Consider the following 20,001-nt stretch of genomic DNA (forward strand, 5'->3'; position numbering starts at 1 on the left):
TGTGGCTGTAAAGTTTCATGAGGCTGTGATTATCCTAGAGGTTACCACAAGTCATTTTATACAGTGAGGTCAAGTTTCAAAAAATGGTCTCACTACAATGAAATGGTTAATATGATGACTGACATCATCACACATGAATACAATTGGGCTTATCATAAAGTGAGCATGTCTGTAAAGGGGTGACTCATGGGTACTCATAGAGCCCATTTTCATTCAAATATTTTGAGGTCAATGGAAAATGGCCATGCCAGTTTGTCCTAGCCAACATTTAGCTTAACTTCGTAGCGATATTTTGCGTTCTTCCCGTCTCATAGGACACCCTTATCTTCACTTTATCTTGAAAACTGAGCCTGGTACAACCTCTGAATGACAAGCCCGTGCGATTGTTAAAGGGTCAAGGGAACATTTGTGGAAAAAATACATTTGTAAGCTTGAGAGAAAGGTGAGCTATAGTACAGTTTTTGTTGATACTGGTTTGTTTCTGCTGCATTGTTTTCAAAACAGTCTTCTCTGCAGTATTAATACAGAGAAGTTGAAGGATAAATGCCTCAAGGGGGGACATTAAAGTGCTGCTGCTTATGTTGTTTGCAGCAAATACACATATTCAGGCTTTTACACATGCAGGAAGCAAACCCTCTACTGTCAGAAAAATAAAAAACAAGGTTTATTTCTCCAAGTTCTTTTTTTTTTTTGCTTTAAATCACACTTGTCTGAAGTGGCCTCTCTGGTGCCCGCAGCAAACACTTCAGGATTTAAACCACTCGCATTTCACTGACATTAAGTTTATTTTCCGTTAGAGGCTAGTTAAGCTTCATAGTACAGTCAGCCTTTTACATTGCATTTGGTTGAAGGATCTTGTCAGTTTTAAGTGAAGCCAGATTGACTATATTGTATTTTATAGTAGGAGAGATGCTACATTTTTGCATGTTAATTCTTGTTGAACCAGGGAAGTGTTTACTGGAGCTCTCGAGTTTTAAGTGCCTATATTTAAGCAACCTTGATGTGACTTATAAAGTGAGGCACTCTTCACAAGTCTCAACACAAGAATTAAAAACTTTCCAGCAACTCTCAGACATCCCACTCATTAAAACAAAAACAAACACATCATACACATAAATACACAGCTCATTATTCATATTCAAAGCTCAGAACTTCAGTGTTTGAACTGGTGATGCTCAGATGTTAAACCCCCCCCGTTTATTATTATTATTTATCTAGGCTGCTGCTGCTGCCATATATCACAGATGATATAAAATAGACAATATGAAACCTTCATTATTTTCCATTCTCATTTCTTTCCACTCTGGTTTCTGATCTCCTTCATTCATGCTCAACACTTCTTGTGTTTCTGCACTGCATTACCCAGAGATCACTTGTCAAGAAAACCATGCGGTTGGTATTGAGGAGATTTTCTGTTGCTGTTTCTGTACAGTAGTCTCATAATTTCTCTGCTCAGACATAGCGGCTATTGCTGCTAGTTTGCTTATTTTACTCCAATCAAAATTCAGTAGCAGCTGCCATAAATGGTGGATGGATCACTTCCTGTGTCAGGCTGTTCTCATAAACCATTTGTAGCTATACCTACGAAAAGTAATGCACTGTAATTTGTATATTTCTCACAAAATCAATTTGTATGTAATCTACGTCATTGTGAACCAGGAAATATAAAGAGCGATAAACGCAGCATAGGGAGGAGGTCGGGGTGGATGGGTGGGTCAAAAAACACCAGACATTTACCCAGAAGGGAGTCACGTTACTTCTATACTTAAGTTACACCACTTCCACGATCTTTTCCTAAACCTAACAAAGTAGTTTTGTTGCCTAAACCTTACCAAGTTGTTTCCTGTGAAGACGGAAGTTTGTTTTGAAGACTGTATGCATGTAACAAGCGGTAATTGATACGTGTTGCTGGACATTTGTAGGAAATTGCATGAAAATTAGGAATACTTTTTTGTAAGATATCTTACTAAACCAAATTTTTAGATGGATAAATGTGAAAGCTTTCATAATATACTTAACTCCATGAATTTGCAGCTGAAACTGCTGTGACTTGCCTGGTTAAATAAATAAAATAAAAAAAAACACAATAGAGCTCCAGGGGTGATGTATTTTTGTAGGCCAACCAGGAAGTTAGCATCTCCCTGGTTCCCTCGACAAAAAGCCAATGGGATTGTTTCATTGGGTTTTGGAGTATTGTAGAAAATAAGCTCTGTGGCAAACACACGTTTATGATACTTACATGTTTTGTCCAGCAAGATAATCTCCACATATGAACGCCACTTGACTATCATTTTTGAAGCGTGAATGCAATCACCAGAAGTAAAAAGCTAACGTTAGGCTATAAATAAACTACACCACGGTATACACAACGAGTCTGTGAAGGCGGACAGTTTGGTGTGATGACGTTTAGTAGTTTCATTTAGCCACTTGTTAGCAACTGCATTTTTTAAGACATATAAAGGCTTCAAATGTATTTTATAACGTAGAACAAAACGTTAAAACCTCTTCAGCTTGTGTTAACCACAGACCCACTGACTTCCAGGACGAGGGAACCGGAGGTGTTAAAATGCTAACTCATTTCTGGGTTATAGGACTCATTCCTGTAGCTCTTTATTCAGAGAAATGCCAGAAATGAGCACATTCATGTTAGACTGTGTTTTTGTGCTGGACGTACATGCTGTGCCAACGCAGTGGCCTCATTTAAATTAATGAGGGGCTGTATTTTTGGACCTTAATGAGTAAATAAACCACAGCCAGTGTCTGCCAGCATTTGTCTGCTACTGGTAAACTCCCAACCTGCTCCTGTGTCATTCTGACAGTCAGGCAACAGCTTCATTATACTGCTGCATAACGGTTTGATATCACACAAAGTGACAGGAAACAGAATGACCTACCATCCAGCTCACGGTCCTCTGTGTGTGTCTGTGTGTGTGTGTGTGTGTGTGTGTGTGTGTGTGTGTGTGTGTGTGTGTGTGTGTGTGTGTGTGTGTGTGTGTGTGTGTGTGTGTGTGTGTGTGTGTGTGTGTGTGTGTGTGTGTGTGTGTGTGTGTGTGTGTGTGTGTGTGTGTGTGTGTGTGTGTGTGAGAGAGAGACTGGGTTTAATGGATTTGTATTCTTTCCTCTGGTGTCTCAGACAGTAAAACAAAGGACTCTCCTGGCAGCTGGCCTCCCATAAACCTGACGTCACCCCCCTCTCTTTCATGCTGCCCCCCCCCCCCCCTCTCTCTCTCTCTCTCTCTCTCTCTCACCTCCCTCAGATGATAAAACAGCAATATTTGTGTTTGTAGGCGAGTCTCTCTACCTCCTCGCTGTCTTCTTCTTTTATAGGATGCCCTTCACGCTCTGCATTCCCAGTGTGCTGCTTGTCTCTCTCTTTCAAACACACAAATGTGTTTCCTGACGTGCTTCCTCCTTCTCTCCCTCTTACACACACACACACACACACACACACACACACACACCATAAACTGTCTCTGGTTTTCTATCTGATTGACTGCTCCCAGTAACCTTGACCTTAAAGCTGCAGCAGGGCCAATATGTCTCTCAGCCTGTAAACACACACACACACACACACACTCACTCAACCTCACTTGCTGGGTGTAGCACAGGTACATCTTTCATTATACTGACTCAGTATAGAGACATAAGTCCCTCCCCTTCCAGTGAACCACCATGGGACCTTATGTCAGAAAAAATAGGAACAGTAGTCGACGGCGAGAGAAAAATGATTTTTTTACGCGTTTGAATTGCGCCATGAATCGTTGTAAGATTGTGAAAATGCGTAATTACAGAGACGACACGCCCAAAAGTCACGTAAGTGACGTCTCTCTCTATGACGTTACGATGCCTGTGTGTTTCCTACTGGGATGAACTCACTCCAGCAACGGGTCTCGCTCGTTCTTTCGCTTTCCGGCTGATAAAAAGACCAGGAGTCACTGGATAGAATACATCAGGTAAGATAACATTACATCTGTACGTGGAACACAGCTAAGTTAGCTAGCTAGTGTTGATGACATATGTTGTGCGAGACGAGAGATGTAGTTCACTGAGCGGTTTCACACAAAACTAAATGATACTACGACAGACTGCAACTTCCTTGACTTGCAAAATAATATTTTAAATTCACAGACATCATGTATGTGATTCATGGCGCAATACAAACGGGATCAAAAAATTATTTGTCTCTCACCGTTGACTACCGTTAATATTTTTTTCTGATATAAAGTCCCATGGGGTCCACCGGAAGGGGAGGGACTTCGCCTCTCAATTAAAGATAGGGTCGATGATGTTGGAAAGCTAGCATAATTTGAAAGCAGCATCGGCTCAGGAGCTCCGTCTAAACTCACCACCTCCCCTTGGGGAGCCCCCCCCCACACACACACACACACATGCACGAGACCCGCCGCATCGTAACCACTTCACAGACACAGAGCGGAGAGAGGACCTCAACTCAACAACGCTACCTCAGGACAAGTAACCGCGGCAGTCCTACTGTAGGGCTGAGTTTTCTGTTCCATTCTCCAGGAAACGTGCGGCGGCGACGTGCTTTAAGTTCAAGCTGGTGCACGCCAATGGTAGAGTACGAGCAGGGAGGCATCTGATTGGTTCTTTCCAAGTGGACCGCGAGGCAGTGATTGGTAGATGTTTTTACAGGATTACAGCAGCTACAGATGACGGCTCTTTTCTGGTCCTATTTCAGAGCTCATCAGTAATAGATCGCTGTCGGGGTGTAAAGACCATTTCAACCAATAGAACTAGTAAATAAATAAATAGTGTATACTGGAGAACATCGTCAACCCTGCCTTTAACTAAAGACTCATCTGTAGACCTTCTTCCACTGTAAAAGGTCTTGCTCTTTATTTCTCTCCTTCCCCCACTTCTTCTCTCCATTGATCAGCTGAGGGACTGAATTTGTGTGTGTCAGCTGTGAGCTGTTATTCATCCTTGTGAGTCCACCTTCTCTCTCTCTCTCTGTGTGTGTGTGTGTGTGTGTGTGTGTGTGTGGTTATTGTCTATGAGAGCTCATGTGTGTAAGTGAAAGAAGGAACGAGATAATTTGTCAGTGTGAGCTTCTTTGCTGTGTGTGTGTGTGTGTGTGTGTGTGTAGGAGGCAGCGTTTGATTATCTGAATCATTCGCCTCACTGAGCACAAACCCCATCTCTTTCTCCAGTCATTTTCCTTTCCTTGCCATGATGACACAAACACACACACACACACACACACACATACACACACACGTAAAGCTCTCACGACTACTGCCGTTTCTTTTCCTCACAGAAACGCAACCATGACTCATAACACAACAGCAAAAATACCCATTTACTAAAAAAACTAAAACTAGGGCTGTCAAAGTTAACGCGATAATAACGCTTTAGTGCAACTTGAGATTTTTAAATAACCTCTTAAAAATCAGACAGACCGCCGATCTTTCGGAGGTTGTAGCGGGCTCAGTTTTAAAGCTAGAGTGAAGGAGGCTAAATAACGCTCCAAACTTAATGTTACATTTTGGCGAGGAAAAACTGGCATGGCCATTTTCAAAGGGGTCCCTTGACCTCTGACCTCCAGATATGTGAATGAAAATGGGTTCTATGGGTACCCACAAGTCTCCCCTTTACAGACATGCCCACTTTATGATAATCACATGCAGTTTGGGGCAAGTCATAGTCAAGTCAGCACACTGACACACTGACAACTGTTGTTGCCTGTTGGGCTGCAGTTTGCCATGTTATGATTTGAGCATATATTTTATGCTTAATGCAGTACCTGTGAGGGTTTCTGGACAATATCTGTCATTGTTTTGTGTTGATAATTGATTTCTAAAATAATAAATATATACATACATTTTTATAAAGCAGCATATTTGTCCACTCCCGTGTTGATAAGAGTATTAAATACTTGACAAATCTCCCTTTAAGGTTCATTTTGAAGATATAAAATGTGTGATTAATTTGTGATTAATAGTGATTAAAGATTTTAATCAATTGACAGCCCTAACTAAAACATTTTCATCTTTATGTTATTAGTAGATGTTGTTCTGCAGTTATGACTGAGCAATGATTAAATATTTTGATACGTGTGATGATACAGCAGACTACTGCAAACCTTCTGTTGAGCAGATGGTTTAAAAATCTGTGTTAATCTCAACACGATTTTAGCCCCCAAGTTCATTTTAGGTCTTTCTTTTCTTTTTTTAATCAATACTTTTATTGCAATCAACTCATGAAATGGCACATCCACAAAATGTTCAACATATAATTGCAATTATTAATAACTATTATTCTAGCCATTGGTACAAACAGAATAAGAGAACAAGTAAGAAAAATAACTAAATAGATAAATGAAAAAAAAATACAAATTAAGTAATTATTTAATAATTAAATAATAATAATAATAAAAGGTCTTCTTTCTGAGCTTTTCTCTGAATTGAATTTCTTATTTATAATTTACAATCTGTTTTCTGCTCCTTCCCCTTTCAGAAAACGGTGGACTGCATGACGACCATGTCCGTTCCCTCCACGCTGGTGAAATGCCTCTACCTGTTCTTCGACCTGCCTCACATGGCCGAGGCCCCGGCAGGCCCCACCCCGCAGCAGCCTCCACCACCGCCGCCACCCCCACCCAGCCAGGAGAAGACCCCAGGCCAGGGACACACCCAGCAGGAGCTCCCTCTGGCTGACCGCAGGGTGCTGCTCCAGAAAGTCTTCGTCCAGGTAAAAACACAACTGGACAGGTTACAACTGGTCCATTAGGATCCACAGCTAGAAAATGCTCAGTTTCTACTCTCTCCTCCATTACCACAGCTACCAGTTAACTTCTTCTTTAAAGCACATATATAAGAAGAATTTAGTGATTTACATCATATAAGATACGGACTTAAAAAATCTACTGCATTTTGAGTTTTGATACATTTATTTCATTTAACAAATAATAAAAATGAACAGTAAACATAAACAAAATTAAAAATTAAATAAATAAATAATATATGTCTGAAAAGGAGTAGGCAGAAGTAAACACTTATATGGTCCTAGCCCTTTTTATAACTTAAATAATGAACTTAATGTTTATCACATATACACATAAAGGAACATCTTAATATAAAAAAACAACATTTCAATTGTCTCGTCTAGTTTGAAAAGTCCCAAATTAACACAAACATTGTCAAAAAATATAGAATTTACTTGAATTTCTGCCTTTTTCATGATGTAGGAAACCATATTTTAGAAAATATTTCATACATTTTTGAGAAAAAGTAAATAATTTGTTGTTGATTCAGCAGAAATTTTAGTCTTGTGAAGCGTGTGAGGAGAATTAGTACTCTGGATCAGCAGTAGTGCTGCACAATCAATCGAAATTTTATCGAAATTGCAATATAGCCTACTGCAATTTTCAAATCTCAGGAGGCGCAATATTTGTTAACGATAACGATTTAGAACGATGTGAAATGTGTCACAAAATACCATTTTAAATTAAATATTGTGGTGCTGCAGAGATGTCCTGACCTACACATCTAAAGACTTAAGAGAACATCTTTGTTTGGTACAGATCCCTGCAAAAATCACACCATAATCATTCCCTCTAATATTGTAAATCATATCGCAAATGCAATATCAATCAAAATAATTGCAATTACATATTTTTTCGAAATCGTTCAGCCCTAATTAGCAGATTATTAGACGGTTATTGATTTAGTTTAATACTTTAAATCCACATGTGCACTGATATAAAAGGATCGATGGATCTCTTACTGTAATCATGGAGGGTAATTCTATCTGATATGTGTTACTGAACTTAATCTAACTGCCACTATGACCTTAATCTTTTTCATTTTCACTTATTAATGGTGCCAGTTACAAAAGGAGCATTTAAGAAACGCTCCATGATGAAAGACTTGGGCTCAACTGTGCAAGCGGCTGTTTTTTCTCCAGAAGTAGTTTTTTTTTTTTATCAGCTCATTTTCAGGCCGATGCCATCGGCTGGAGTTCATTTCCTGCCCTTGTTTCCACTCTTTGCAGATCCTGGTGAAGCTCTGCACCTTTGTGTCTCCGGCGGAGGAGCTGGCCCAAAAGGACGACCTCCAGCTGCTGTTCAGTGCCATCACCTCCTGGTGTCCCCCCCACAACCTGCCCTGGAGGAGGAGCGCGGGGGAGGTGCTCACCACCATCTCCCGGCACGGCCTCAGCGTCAACGTGGTCAAATACATACACGGTATATATTCACACAATGATCAGTATGTGGAGGACGTCTGTGTACGTGTGAGGGTTTATTAGTTGTTCACACGCTATCAACATGTATCCTGGTGGTTTAATTGTGGTCGGACAAATTGCGTAGTTATAAGCCCGCCCAAGATCCAATTATCCAAACCACATCTGGAGTTTACCCAACGTGCATTTGGCCACATGAAAAATCTGAAAATGCAGTGTAATCCACATAAAGGAGCTATAAACTTGAGTCTGCAGATCCAACAAGGAAGCGCAAGCAAAACAAACATCTGTCATGAACCTAAGTAACCTAAAACGCACTGTGAGGATACTGGCAAAGCAAACAAACGAGTTAACTGACATTTCTAAAGCTCACAAATAATTCAAGAGAATTTACAGTTTGACGACTTCAAGACTCCCAATTACAACACAGCAAGTTGTGTTTGTGAACAGTACAGCATCTAACGACTTTGAAAGTCGTGTAGTGTGAACTTGGCTTCACCAAATGATTTGAACAGTGCGTGGTAGGGATGTTAATAATACCGTTAACCGACATTAACGATTTTAACCGATTAACGCTATTGGTTAAACCTGCCGCCCCGCACACACGGTCTGTCGAACACTCTCAAAAGTTGTACGGCAATGACGGAGCGGCGGCGAGCACGAAGCTACCCGCAGAGCTACAGCTGCTAACGTAGCACAAAAACACACACTGTTTGTTAGACAATCGCTATTGTTAATCCGGGCAGACACACAGCTGACAACATACTAAACTAAACTAAATGTGCGGTGGAAACTTTTACTGGGAACGTGGGACACTACACGCAGCATCGTGGCTGCTACAGTAGCTCTCCTGACGGTGAACTGGGGACTCAGTTGTCTGTTGTGCTCGGACACTGCAGCTGGCGCACCGCTGCATGCAAGGCACAAATATTGTCGGTTAACGGTTAATAATCGGTTAACGAGGGTCGGTTATCGGTTAAGAATTATTTTCAAAATTAGCATCCCTAGTGTGTGGTTATCATAGGATTTGCGGAATTTATTGGTCATATGTGCAGGTGGAGGGGCGGGTACAGTATTGCACGTCACGGTGCAGGAGCTGGTCATGAAAATCAGACCCGTGCAGGACTATACAAGCCGTTACAGTGTATTAGTAAGATGCTGCGTCCATTTGGAACTCAGAGGAAATGCAGCTGCAGCACTGATTTCCAGAAATGACCACACTGGGACGTAGAGAGCAGTCCTAATCTTATTAAAGTATGTGCAACCTAATGAAGTCTATGTGTGCTCAATCTGCCGTTTAGTTAAAGGTGAACTGTTGTACCCAGAGCAGGATGTTCTCCGGCACGTATCGGAGCTACTTAATATTTTCCACCTGTCGCTTTTCCTTTTTGTAGAACCATGATGAAAGTGAGCCTAGAGCAAATACGCTGAATAATTAAAACAGGTCTGGTTTTCAAACGACAACATAACAGCCGGTTTGCCAGATTTCATCATGCTGTTGTACAATTCTCCTCTTCAATATAAAGAATAAAAGAGAGCACAGCCTGCCTGAACGAGTAACTCCAAAGTCATTTCTTTACAGTCTGTCACTCATCAATGTCACTCTGTTAACCCTCAACGCCTCCGTCTACAGAGAAGGAATGCCTCGGCACATGTGTTCAGAACATGCAGCAGTCTGACGACCTGTCACCGCTGGAGATTGTGGAGATGTTCGCCGGCCTCTCCTGCTTCCTCAAGGACTCTAGCGACGTGTCGCAGACCCTGCTGGACGACTTCCGGATGTGCCAGGGTTACGCCTTCCTCTGCGACCTCATGCTCAGGTACAACTGTGATATACAGCAATAACACGCTATGAACCTGGAGTTTGTTGTATGAGCATTCATACCAGCTTCTCTGTCTGTATCCAGACTGGAACAAGCAAAGGAGGATGAATCCAAAGATGCACTGAAGGACCTGGTCAACCTGGTCACATGTCTGACCACATACGGGGTGACGGAGCTGAAACCCGCCGGCCTGACAACCGGAGCCCCCTTCCTGCTGCCTGGCTTTGTTCTCCCGCAGTCTTCTGGGAAAGGTGCGTTAATTAGTGAATCCTTAAAATCATCAGCTGCCTTCCTTATTTCCATAACTAGCTAGACTTTAGAGTTAAAAAGATACTAGTGTACTAGTCATGTCCATTGATGGGCAGTGCTTCGGCAGACTTGACATCTAAATAATCGGAGTGGGAATCAATTTTGAAATCTATTTTTTAACGCCTGAATTAATATATTTGCTTCATTTGAGTGGAGGTAGAAGGAAGTTACCTCTGTTATTGTTGCAGTCTGAGTAATGTGACATCATATCTGTTTCAAGAAAACAAAGTCAAAGCAAGAAAGCAGAAAAAAAAGTATGGTAACACTTTGGGTTTCACACATTGCCAGGAAAAGCAGAGCTAGACATCACGGCTAAAGCTGCATGCTAACTCTGACATCAAATGTCCCTTATAAATTAAAAATAAAATACCACTAATTTGTGAGGGAAATGTCTTTATTCTTTGATTTTTGAGTTGCTGGAAAAAAATTATTAATTTAAAATATAAATAATTTGACTTCAGGACATCTCTAAATACATACATGCTGAAAATCAAACATTCTTACTGTATCTATTTAGATATTTTCCAAAGTAAAAGTCCCTAGAAGTGTATGATTAAACATTTTCCCATGGCCTATTGTTTAAAAAAAGTTATCAAAAATCGCAATAAATCGTAATATTGAATCACAATACCTCCATATATATCAGAGAAGGTGTCATTCTGTCATTTTGTAGTGAAATTCAAGGAATTCAAAGACACCCAAAGCAAAAAAGAAACCCACAAAAACACTCCATGAAGACAGCTATGGCAAAGCGCCTCTCTCTACTAAAATCATCATCCTAAGAAGGACTCAGGGACACGTTGACAATAAATGTTAAAGGAGTTAAAGATGTTCTCTCGCTCCCCCATCCAGGATACAACCCAGTGATTTGTGATCACAGGCTAACCTCTTAACTCGACACAATCCCACCAACTTGGTTTGTTTTTTTAAAGCCCTGAAACGAGAGGAATTACTGGTGGAGGAGTCTTCATGTGTACCCCGGCCTGCCGTATCTCCCCCTCAGATCTTAATCCCTGAAATGACTTTGATGCTTGGCTGATTCCAGTGAGCTTAACCTGTTGACAGACACCATGGCAACCCTGCCTGCCTGTCACACTGCTGGAGACAAATGCCTGAAGCGTCCTGCATACAAATGTGGGCTCTGTGGAGTCCTGAGATGCTTTTAGTGGTTTAGAGGATCGTCTCGAGCCACACGTTGACTTCTGCTGAACCCGTCCCCCTTGACCTTCTGTCTTTTTATACAGCTCCTCATTAAAGAAACAGGCTGAACTTTATATGACAGCCAGATCTACCTTCCATCTAAAATGCACTCATACTTCCTCATAACAGTAGGTAACCAAGCAGTAAAATACTAAAGGGAGTACCCGTGATCTTGCATGCCGTGATCTTGTTGACACGAGGGAGAGTGATGATATATGGTAATAAAAGCGCTATAATATTGTGTGTGGATATACAGAGGAAGACAAACTAAATAATATAACTAAATAATAAACATCTATGAATATGAAGAAACCCAATACTGAAGCTTGACAAATAATAAACACTACCATAGACATACATCATTTCCATAGTTTTACATTTTTAATATAAAATATGTAAAGATTATATTTTTTAAATATTTTATTCCCACCCCTTCAGTAACAAAATGTGGATTTCTTGTCAGTAAATACATTTAATATGGGTGCATTGTAGGGAATTATAATTATTATCTTGAGCTATTCGTATTAGAGGCATCAGTTTTGAAACCGCTTCAATCTTTTTAGTGTATTATGAGTATTTACGCTGCTTTGTGGTGCTATATTTGAGAATTGGTTCTTATAGAATTAAAATGAACTATAATCCCTGCAGGCATAAACATACGATTATTATATCTATAATGTTTCAGCAGGGCTGAAATAATCTGCAGATTAATTGATAATGAAAATAATTATTATATTATTATAATTATTATTAATATGTTATAGAGGGCTTTTTATGTAAGAATCAGAAATTGCTTGTTAGCAGTGACACCTGTGGCCGTTAAATCAGCGATAGTCGCCGTCCTGTTGCTCGCGTCTGTGCTCGCTCTACCGACACACACGTCCGACGACGGTCACGTTCCTGTTTTGCAAGACAGGCTTCACTAGATGTAACTCTGTTTTTTTTGTGCTTCTGTGGAGTTTGTGCTGGAGTCCATTTCTAATCAAATGGTAGCTACGGCTGAGACACGCGCGCATGAGGTCACATCCGTTGGATTTTCCCTGAAAAACGGGCCCGGGTTCTTCCCATTAAAAGCAGTCTACAGGCTGATAAAAGAAACCCAGAAAGTCACAGAAGGTCTCATTTTTTAGGTCAGGTTACAACCTGTTCACTAATTGGCAATAGAAAACGATTTATATGTGTAAAAAGTAACATACAAGGTGCCCTGATAGCTCAGTTGGAAGAGCGGGTGCCCATATAACAAAGCTGAGTCCTAACCGCGGCAACCCGGGTTCGAATCCGACCTGCGGTCATTTCCGCATGTCACCCCCCCTCTCTCTCTTTCCCCCTTTCTAAACTGTCCACTGTCGTATCAATAAAGTCTTGAAAATGCCAAAAAATAATTAAATAAGTAACATCCAGTCCCTTTCATATGATATCCAGAGGAAGTGGGGGAAAAAAAGATGCGTTACGCAAAAATCAAAAGGAGACTCAATTCTTCCCGGGAGTTTGTTTTGGGTAAACGTGTTTGTTTTAGGGAAACACACTTGATGAAATGTTTCCATGTGTCAGATTTGAACACTTGTAGGAGCTGTACGGTGTTATAACTCTGCCCCGTGGTAAAACACTGTTGCCAGCTCCCTGTTGAAAACCTGAAACACACACAACCATGCAAAATGGTCAGTTTTCTAACCTCACTAACACGGTCGAGCTCTGCTGCCTGTTTCACCAAACACACACACACACACACACACACACACACACACACACACACACACATAGGCACACAGAATGACTCACACATGCACACACTTGTGTTTACCCCCTAATGACAGCTCCAGCTGTGTGCAAAGTCATTACCAGAAGCCATCATGGTGTGAGGGTCCGCTTACACGCCTAATTAGCCCGCCACATTCACTTAACGGCTGTGTGTGTTTCGGTGAGTGTGGTGACACGCGTCAGTGTCACTGTTTGTGTGTGTGTGTGTGTGTGTGTGTGTGTGTGTGTGTGTGTGTGTGTGTGTGTGTGTGTGTGTGTGTGTGTGTGTGTGTGTGTGTGTGTGTGTGTGTGTGTGTGTGTGTGTGTGTGTGTGTGTGTGTGTGTGTGTGTGTGTGTGTGTGGTTTTATGTAAGATACTCAGCCCCAAAATGGAGGTCAGATTATGTGTGTAGTGTAGCATCAATCCTTCATGCTCTTCCACTTCATCCTTTCTCTATCCTTCCATCCTATCCTTCCATCCTAAGTTAAGGACATATGACCACCTTAAACATTTCAAGTGGTAGTTTTTTTAATAACACATGAGACTTAAATTTTAAAGAGCCAATAAAAATAAGTATTTTTCTCCATTAATGCTTTATTTCTCCAAAAGTTGATAAAGCAAACATTTATCATTAAACAACATAAATGTATGACGAAGATACGGGATAATGGTAAAGGAGCATTACTACAAGTTAGACCAGTGTTGTGGACTATTGAGTGATAAACTCAGATGTCTGAAATGACAGATTTCAGGATAAAGGTCAAAACATTTTAATATAAAAACTATATTTTTGTCTTTAAAGTCATTCAGAAAAATTTAAAAGAACAATTTCTTGCTTAATAAAAGCTCCTTTTTCGATGTGATTATCATTGTTCAGCAGTGACCAACATGAATTGATCCTTTCCCGACGAAAATACCATATAAAATCGTTAATCGAATAAAAACATATTGGTCAAGCAAGACTATGAATTATTTGACTAATCCCCTAAAAAGAGGCTCGATTGGTCCGTCAAATTTTGTGTGTGTATCCAACTAAGGTGTGAAATGAAGCTATTAGAAAAATAATTCATGCCTAATCTCCCGATGGTTGGACCACTGTGCTACACTTTGTCATGGTTTACTGATGCCGCCCCGTTAAAGCAAATTAGAGCAATTTTTTGTTTGTTTTGTCGGGTTAAAGCCCGTAACTGGGTTTTGGGTTTCCTTTCAACAAATACTGCACTAAATACTGTGAACAGCTGTGAAAGGACACATAATTCCCCTCCATACCAGCATGACATTATTGTTCTCAGTGTCTCCTCTTCCTGCAGTTGATGCTCTTTAGGTTTCATGCACCTTCGAGGCATTTTGAGCCCTTTTTATGTAACGTCAGGAGTGGTCTCGCATATCTGATGTCAGTTTAGTCAGGGAGGTTTCAAGGACTAGAAATCAGTTTCTGTACTGCTGATAATGTAAATGTCATCAGTCGCCATCTGTCACTCTGTTTTTGTGCATCCTATTAGTCCTCCCCTATTTATTTATTTATTTATGCTTAAATTATCTTGTAATTCTTATTCAATTTAATTATTCTTTTTTTTTAAAATTTGCAGTTATTTTTTGCTACCACGATGAGTGCCTCAACTGGAATCATTACAAATTTATTTAATGTAATTTTCTGATGTCATTCATATCAGTTTTGTCATAATCACAAACCTTCCTCATTATTTTCCGTCTCTTCTCTTGCAGGCCACACGGTGCGTAATATCCAGGCTTTTTCGGTGCTACAGAACGCCTTCCTCAGGGCTAAAACGAGCCGTCTGGCCTCGATGCTACTCGACGCCATCGGAAACATCTACTCAGCCGAGTCGGCCAACTACTTCATCCTGGAGTCGCAGCACACCCTGTCGCAGTTCGCGGAGCGCGTTGCCAAGCTCCCCGATTCCCAGACCAAGTACTTTGAGCTGCTGGAGTTCGTCGTCTTCAGCCTCAACTACGTGCCGTGCAAAGAGCTGTTCAGCGTCAGCGTGCTGCTCAAGTCGAGCACGTCGCACGCCTGCAGCATCACGGCCGTCCGAACACTGCTGAAACTGGCCAGGCACGACCCGGTGTTCAGCGACGTGCTGCGGGAGGTCGGCCTGCTGGAGGTGCTGGTCAACCTGCTGCACAAGTACGCTGCCTTGCTCAAAGACCCGGCCACGCAGCAGCAACCACACAATAATGACCAAGGTGAGGTTTTTTTCAATCCTGCTTTTGTGATTAATGAAAATGAGCAGAGCGGACTGTTACAGGGCTGCATCATTGACTGTAACTTCTCTTCAAGTGGGCTATAGACAGGACAGGAACTTTAGTTACTCGCCACAGCAGCAGCAGCAGTCCAAAGAGAATTTATTGATCCAAACTGAAAGTATAAATCATAATTGACCAAATTTAAAAATGGAATTTAATGCTGTAAATTCTTGCTAGTGTGTTATATAGTTTTTTGTGCATGTAAAAATTCCGCAAAGCCCAAAGTCCACGCCAAAAGGAGTTACTCTCCCCCACAGAAACACTGCTCCTGAACTGCCTGAAATGCCTTGCTTAAAGTCCTGCCTTTTCTTCTGTAACATGGTGATGTCACCAAGTAACACATTTGCATAATACCTGCATAGTAGCTAGTTTGGCACGCTCTCAAACAAAGCTAGGTAGAGCGGAGCTGGAGCTGGAGTCCGAAGAGTTTGGTTTGGTTGACCAATCACAACAGTGGGCCAGCTACAAAATACAAGTACCCACCTGAAAATTAGCATAGTACTGTAGGTCCTATTTAAAAGAGTAACTTAACACCAGGCCGGCCACCTATACACCCAACAGTGATGTCATGGTGAGACACTGACACACCCTTGAGTACATCTCTACATCAATGCAGAAAGGTGAGAAGTTAAACCACTGAAGGTCAGCCAAAACAGGTTTTTTTAAGCCGGTGTTAAGTCCTTTTTTAAAGATCATTATTTACTCAACTTGGAATTATTTACATAGTTAGTAGTAGGAAAATTACACCAATCAGCTGATCTTATATCTTGTCTGTAAATCCATACGAAGGACTCAAATCAACAACAAGAACAAAAACAAAAATTGGCACCACACAGCGTAAAATATAAATGAAAAAGCAGAACTACAGGCCTTGACCTGAAATGCACTGAACGGAACCAAGAGCAGATTATAAACCCATTATGGCCAAAAATATATATTTCTTCAAATACAGTTGTCTGATAATTAAATTCAGTTTTCTTATTGTGTTATTGCTGTATGGTAAAGCACATGCCCTCACCGTGTGCATTTACTGCAGTCATGATGTTGTCTAACGCTAACCTCTCTTCTCTTTAGCTGACTGTAAAAACAACACCGTAGCAGAGGAGCAGAAGCAGTTGGCCTGGCTGGTGATGGAGACACTGACTGTGCTGCTGCAGGGCTCCAACACCACCAACACTAATGCAGGTAAACACACACTGACACACACACACGCACAGACACTTTCAGGCATGTGCACATCATGCCATACACAGGATTGATGGTGTTGAAAACAAGGTCTTAAATTGCAGACGGAGGATATTTTTTTAATTATGTGATGACAGTAATGATATTCATTATAGATTAATACGAGGTTAGGAGACACAGCAGGCCTTGATGTCCTTTTAATAATTAACTTTCAGGTACCCTTATAATGTCACAACTTTCTGAAAGTCTTAATTTAATTAACAGTAACAACAAGAAAGGAAGCTTGGAAGGAAACTGACCTCACATTAAAGGATGTTCCCTCATCTTTGGGTCTCTGTGAGGTTGGGTTGTGCAAAGTATTTCCACAGCAAAGGAGGAGGCACATGAAGCTCTAAAACTACAGTACACTGGGATACGCAGAGGGATACGCAGAGGTTTAATCCAAACACATATTCACTGACCACGTTTACATGCACACTAATATTCCACTATTCATAATATGACACCTGCAGCTGCAACGTGGCGGAAAAGCCACGCTGTAGCTGCAGCTGCAGGTGACTTGTTTCCTGCTGTGCAAGATGTTGTGCAGAATCAATGTAGGACACACATTATGGTTCTTTTAGAATTACTGATGACACACAAGTTGTACTTTTTGGCTTTAATTATTTGGTCAAGTTCAACCTTGAATGCTAATTTATATGCAAAACTATAAAATCAATGTGGCGATTTAATTCAGCCAAATTCGCTCATTTGTGTCTGAATGCGTCCACCTTACTGAAGTGTCTTTGACCAAGACACCTATTCCACCCATCTCCAGGGCTGCTGAGCCTTGACCTCTGACTCCAGGGATCAATGAAGTAACTTATTACATTTCCTCTCCTCCCACATCGCTCAGTCTCTTATTGACTCTCCATGTGTGTGTGTGTGCCTCAGTCAGCTGTAGAAATGCGATGAGTCACAAAGATAACCGACAGGCTGCACACCGACAGCTCGGAGCTCTCTTCGACCTTGATGATGACTGGTTGCTTTCATCAGAAAATCACAGGATGATGTGTGTGATGTTTTAAGCCCCTCTCTGTCTTACATTTACATGAATTTTATGCATGAGGCTCTCTGCCGGCAGTCTTATCTGGAGAGACAATTAATGCAGAGAAGTACAAAGAAATTCAGTGCGTCACACAAATGACAAGAATGCAGCACTGAAAGTTCACGGTCAGAGCCCCATCAGACCATCAGCAAACAGACCTTCTGTTTGAATGACAATTAAACTCCCATGAAAGAAACCTCGTCATGGTCTACAATAAGCAACCACTTACTACAGTCAGTCGTATAACAGGGGGCAAAGCAAAGATCAAATCTGAAAGATTGTATAGGGAACTTATCCATAGTCAGTGTATTACCTACAGTAGATGACGGTCGACACGCCACCAGTTTGGAGAAACAGACTGGAGTACCAGCACGGGAGCAAAGCAATGTACTGCTGTGGACGGGGGCAGCAGCAAAACGGATTTAGACACCTAAAAAAAATCAATATCAGTTTAAGTGTATGCTATATTTAGAATATTTTCACCGCTTTACCTTGCTGTCATACAGCCCTTTCAAACAGGGAACTGCAGTTGTCTCTGCTCTCTCCAAAGCCACCAGACTCCACTGACAAAAACAGTAATTTTACCTCGCAGAACACGGGAGATGCTTCTCTACTGCTGCCTCGATCTGTTAGTTTGTTTGTGTTACTGTGACTTGAAATGGTTAGTTTGGATTCACCAAAGTATATGTGTGACAATTGTAATGGAAATTCAATTAATATTCCGAGATGAGTCCTAATGAACGTTGAAATACGGATCTCGAAGAGATGAAATGTCTTTGTTGTATTTTATTCTTGCAAGAAGAGGCACTGGTTATACAGAGTCACACAAAATCTGCAGAAGAGTGCTCCCTAGGAGATTATTACAATGTGACTATATAGAAATCTACAACAGGGACTGTGAGAAAAGGAGTTGTTTTGCACAGATAAGGAGTTGTTTTACTCAAACAGTGTCCCAGTAAAAGTCAACACTCAGTACTTTCCCACCACATGAGATGAAGAGCACACAGACAGTAACTTTCCACTGTTGCATAAAGAGACATCATTACATACAATGTAATTTTCCATTACACTGTCTGTAGGTTTGAAAGGTGGCTCTGAAAAGTTTGCCCCTTTTCTTAATCAACTTGGATTCCCAACCATTATAATGGAAGTTATAGCGTTAGAGTTACAGCGAAAGACATGTCAAAATGTGTAATAAACTTCTCCATTCTTGATCCAAACAATCTTCGATTCACTAATAAATCGCCAAGTATAGGGCTAAAATGAAAGCTTGCTATTTAGAATATAAATGCATGTAAAATGGTTTGAGCTTCTGATGTCAGGATTTACTGTGTTTTCTCTGTTTTATATCATCGTAATTTGAATATCTTTGGCTTTTGGACTGTTGAATAAATCTATTTGGGCTCTGGGAAATTTTGATAAGCAGTTTGTCTAAAAATGTGAGAAAATAGTACAATCTATTAATCGTAAAAATAATTGACAGATCAATGGATAATGGTTAGTTTCAGCCAAAGCTAACTACATAGCTGGCGGCTGAACTTCAGAGCTCCGAGGAGCGGATAGTGCAACATGTATGAAGTGCATTTAGCTATGTTGTGGAGAAACTATGAGTGTTTGGAGCGTACTGAATATACCGATCAACAACAGTGTACCGCATTCCTTCAAAGTCAATTATTGGACGTCGCTTGTATTCATTCTAACCTTTCATTTTGTCCCCCTTTCCTTTCTGCCTCCCAGCTCTGTTCAGGGAGTTTGGCGGCGCTCGTTGCGTTCACAACATCGTGAAGTACCGGCAGTGTCGGGAACACGCCCTGCTCATCATCCAGCAGCTCGTCCTGTCGCCCAGCGGAGACGACGACATGGGAACGCTGCTGGGCCTCATGCACTCCGCGCCGTCCAGTGAACTACAGCTGAAGACTGACATACTACGGGTAACAATTCATTCATTTCATCACTTTGAATTATTTTTAAATGTATATCTTTTTACTGATTGCTTAATATCTACCTAAGGCTCTGTCTCACTGTCTTACTTTAAACTTTGATTTTAAAGAATTTGTCACTCAAATATGATCAGTTTTTTACTGTATTGATATATTGTAGTGTAGCTAAGAAAGATTTCAGAAATATGACATCAGCACCAACAAAACCTTCCGTCTCAGTGAGAACACTGAGGAAAGGAAAAGTCTGTTATT

At 41.0% G+C, this 20,001-nt stretch overlaps 1 protein-coding gene across 8 annotated transcripts in view; it reads left to right on the top strand.

The window, feature by feature from the left end:
- The window catches only part of wdfy3 (WD repeat and FYVE domain containing 3), a 117,022-nt gene that overhangs the window by 28,798 nt on the left and 68,223 nt on the right, over nucleotides 1-20,001 (top strand). For all 8 annotated transcript variants that reach the window (XM_037779016.1, XM_037779017.1, XM_037779013.1 and 5 more), the window contains exons 5-11: nucleotides 6,478-6,711; nucleotides 8,014-8,206; nucleotides 9,836-10,022; nucleotides 10,110-10,276; nucleotides 14,998-15,477; nucleotides 16,612-16,722; nucleotides 19,547-19,740. In XM_037779016.1, coding sequence (XP_037634944.1) covers nucleotides 6,478-6,711; nucleotides 8,014-8,206; nucleotides 9,836-10,022; nucleotides 10,110-10,276; nucleotides 14,998-15,477; nucleotides 16,612-16,722; nucleotides 19,547-19,740 — 1,566 coding nt within the window. The remainder of the gene's footprint in view (nucleotides 1-6,477; nucleotides 6,712-8,013; nucleotides 8,207-9,835; nucleotides 10,023-10,109; nucleotides 10,277-14,997; nucleotides 15,478-16,611; nucleotides 16,723-19,546; nucleotides 19,741-20,001) is intronic.

Source organism: Sebastes umbrosus, chromosome 8 (assembly GCF_015220745.1).
Source record: "Sebastes umbrosus isolate fSebUmb1 chromosome 8, fSebUmb1.pri, whole genome shotgun sequence".
Classification (NCBI taxonomy): Eukaryota; Metazoa; Chordata; class Actinopteri; order Perciformes; family Sebastidae; genus Sebastes; species Sebastes umbrosus.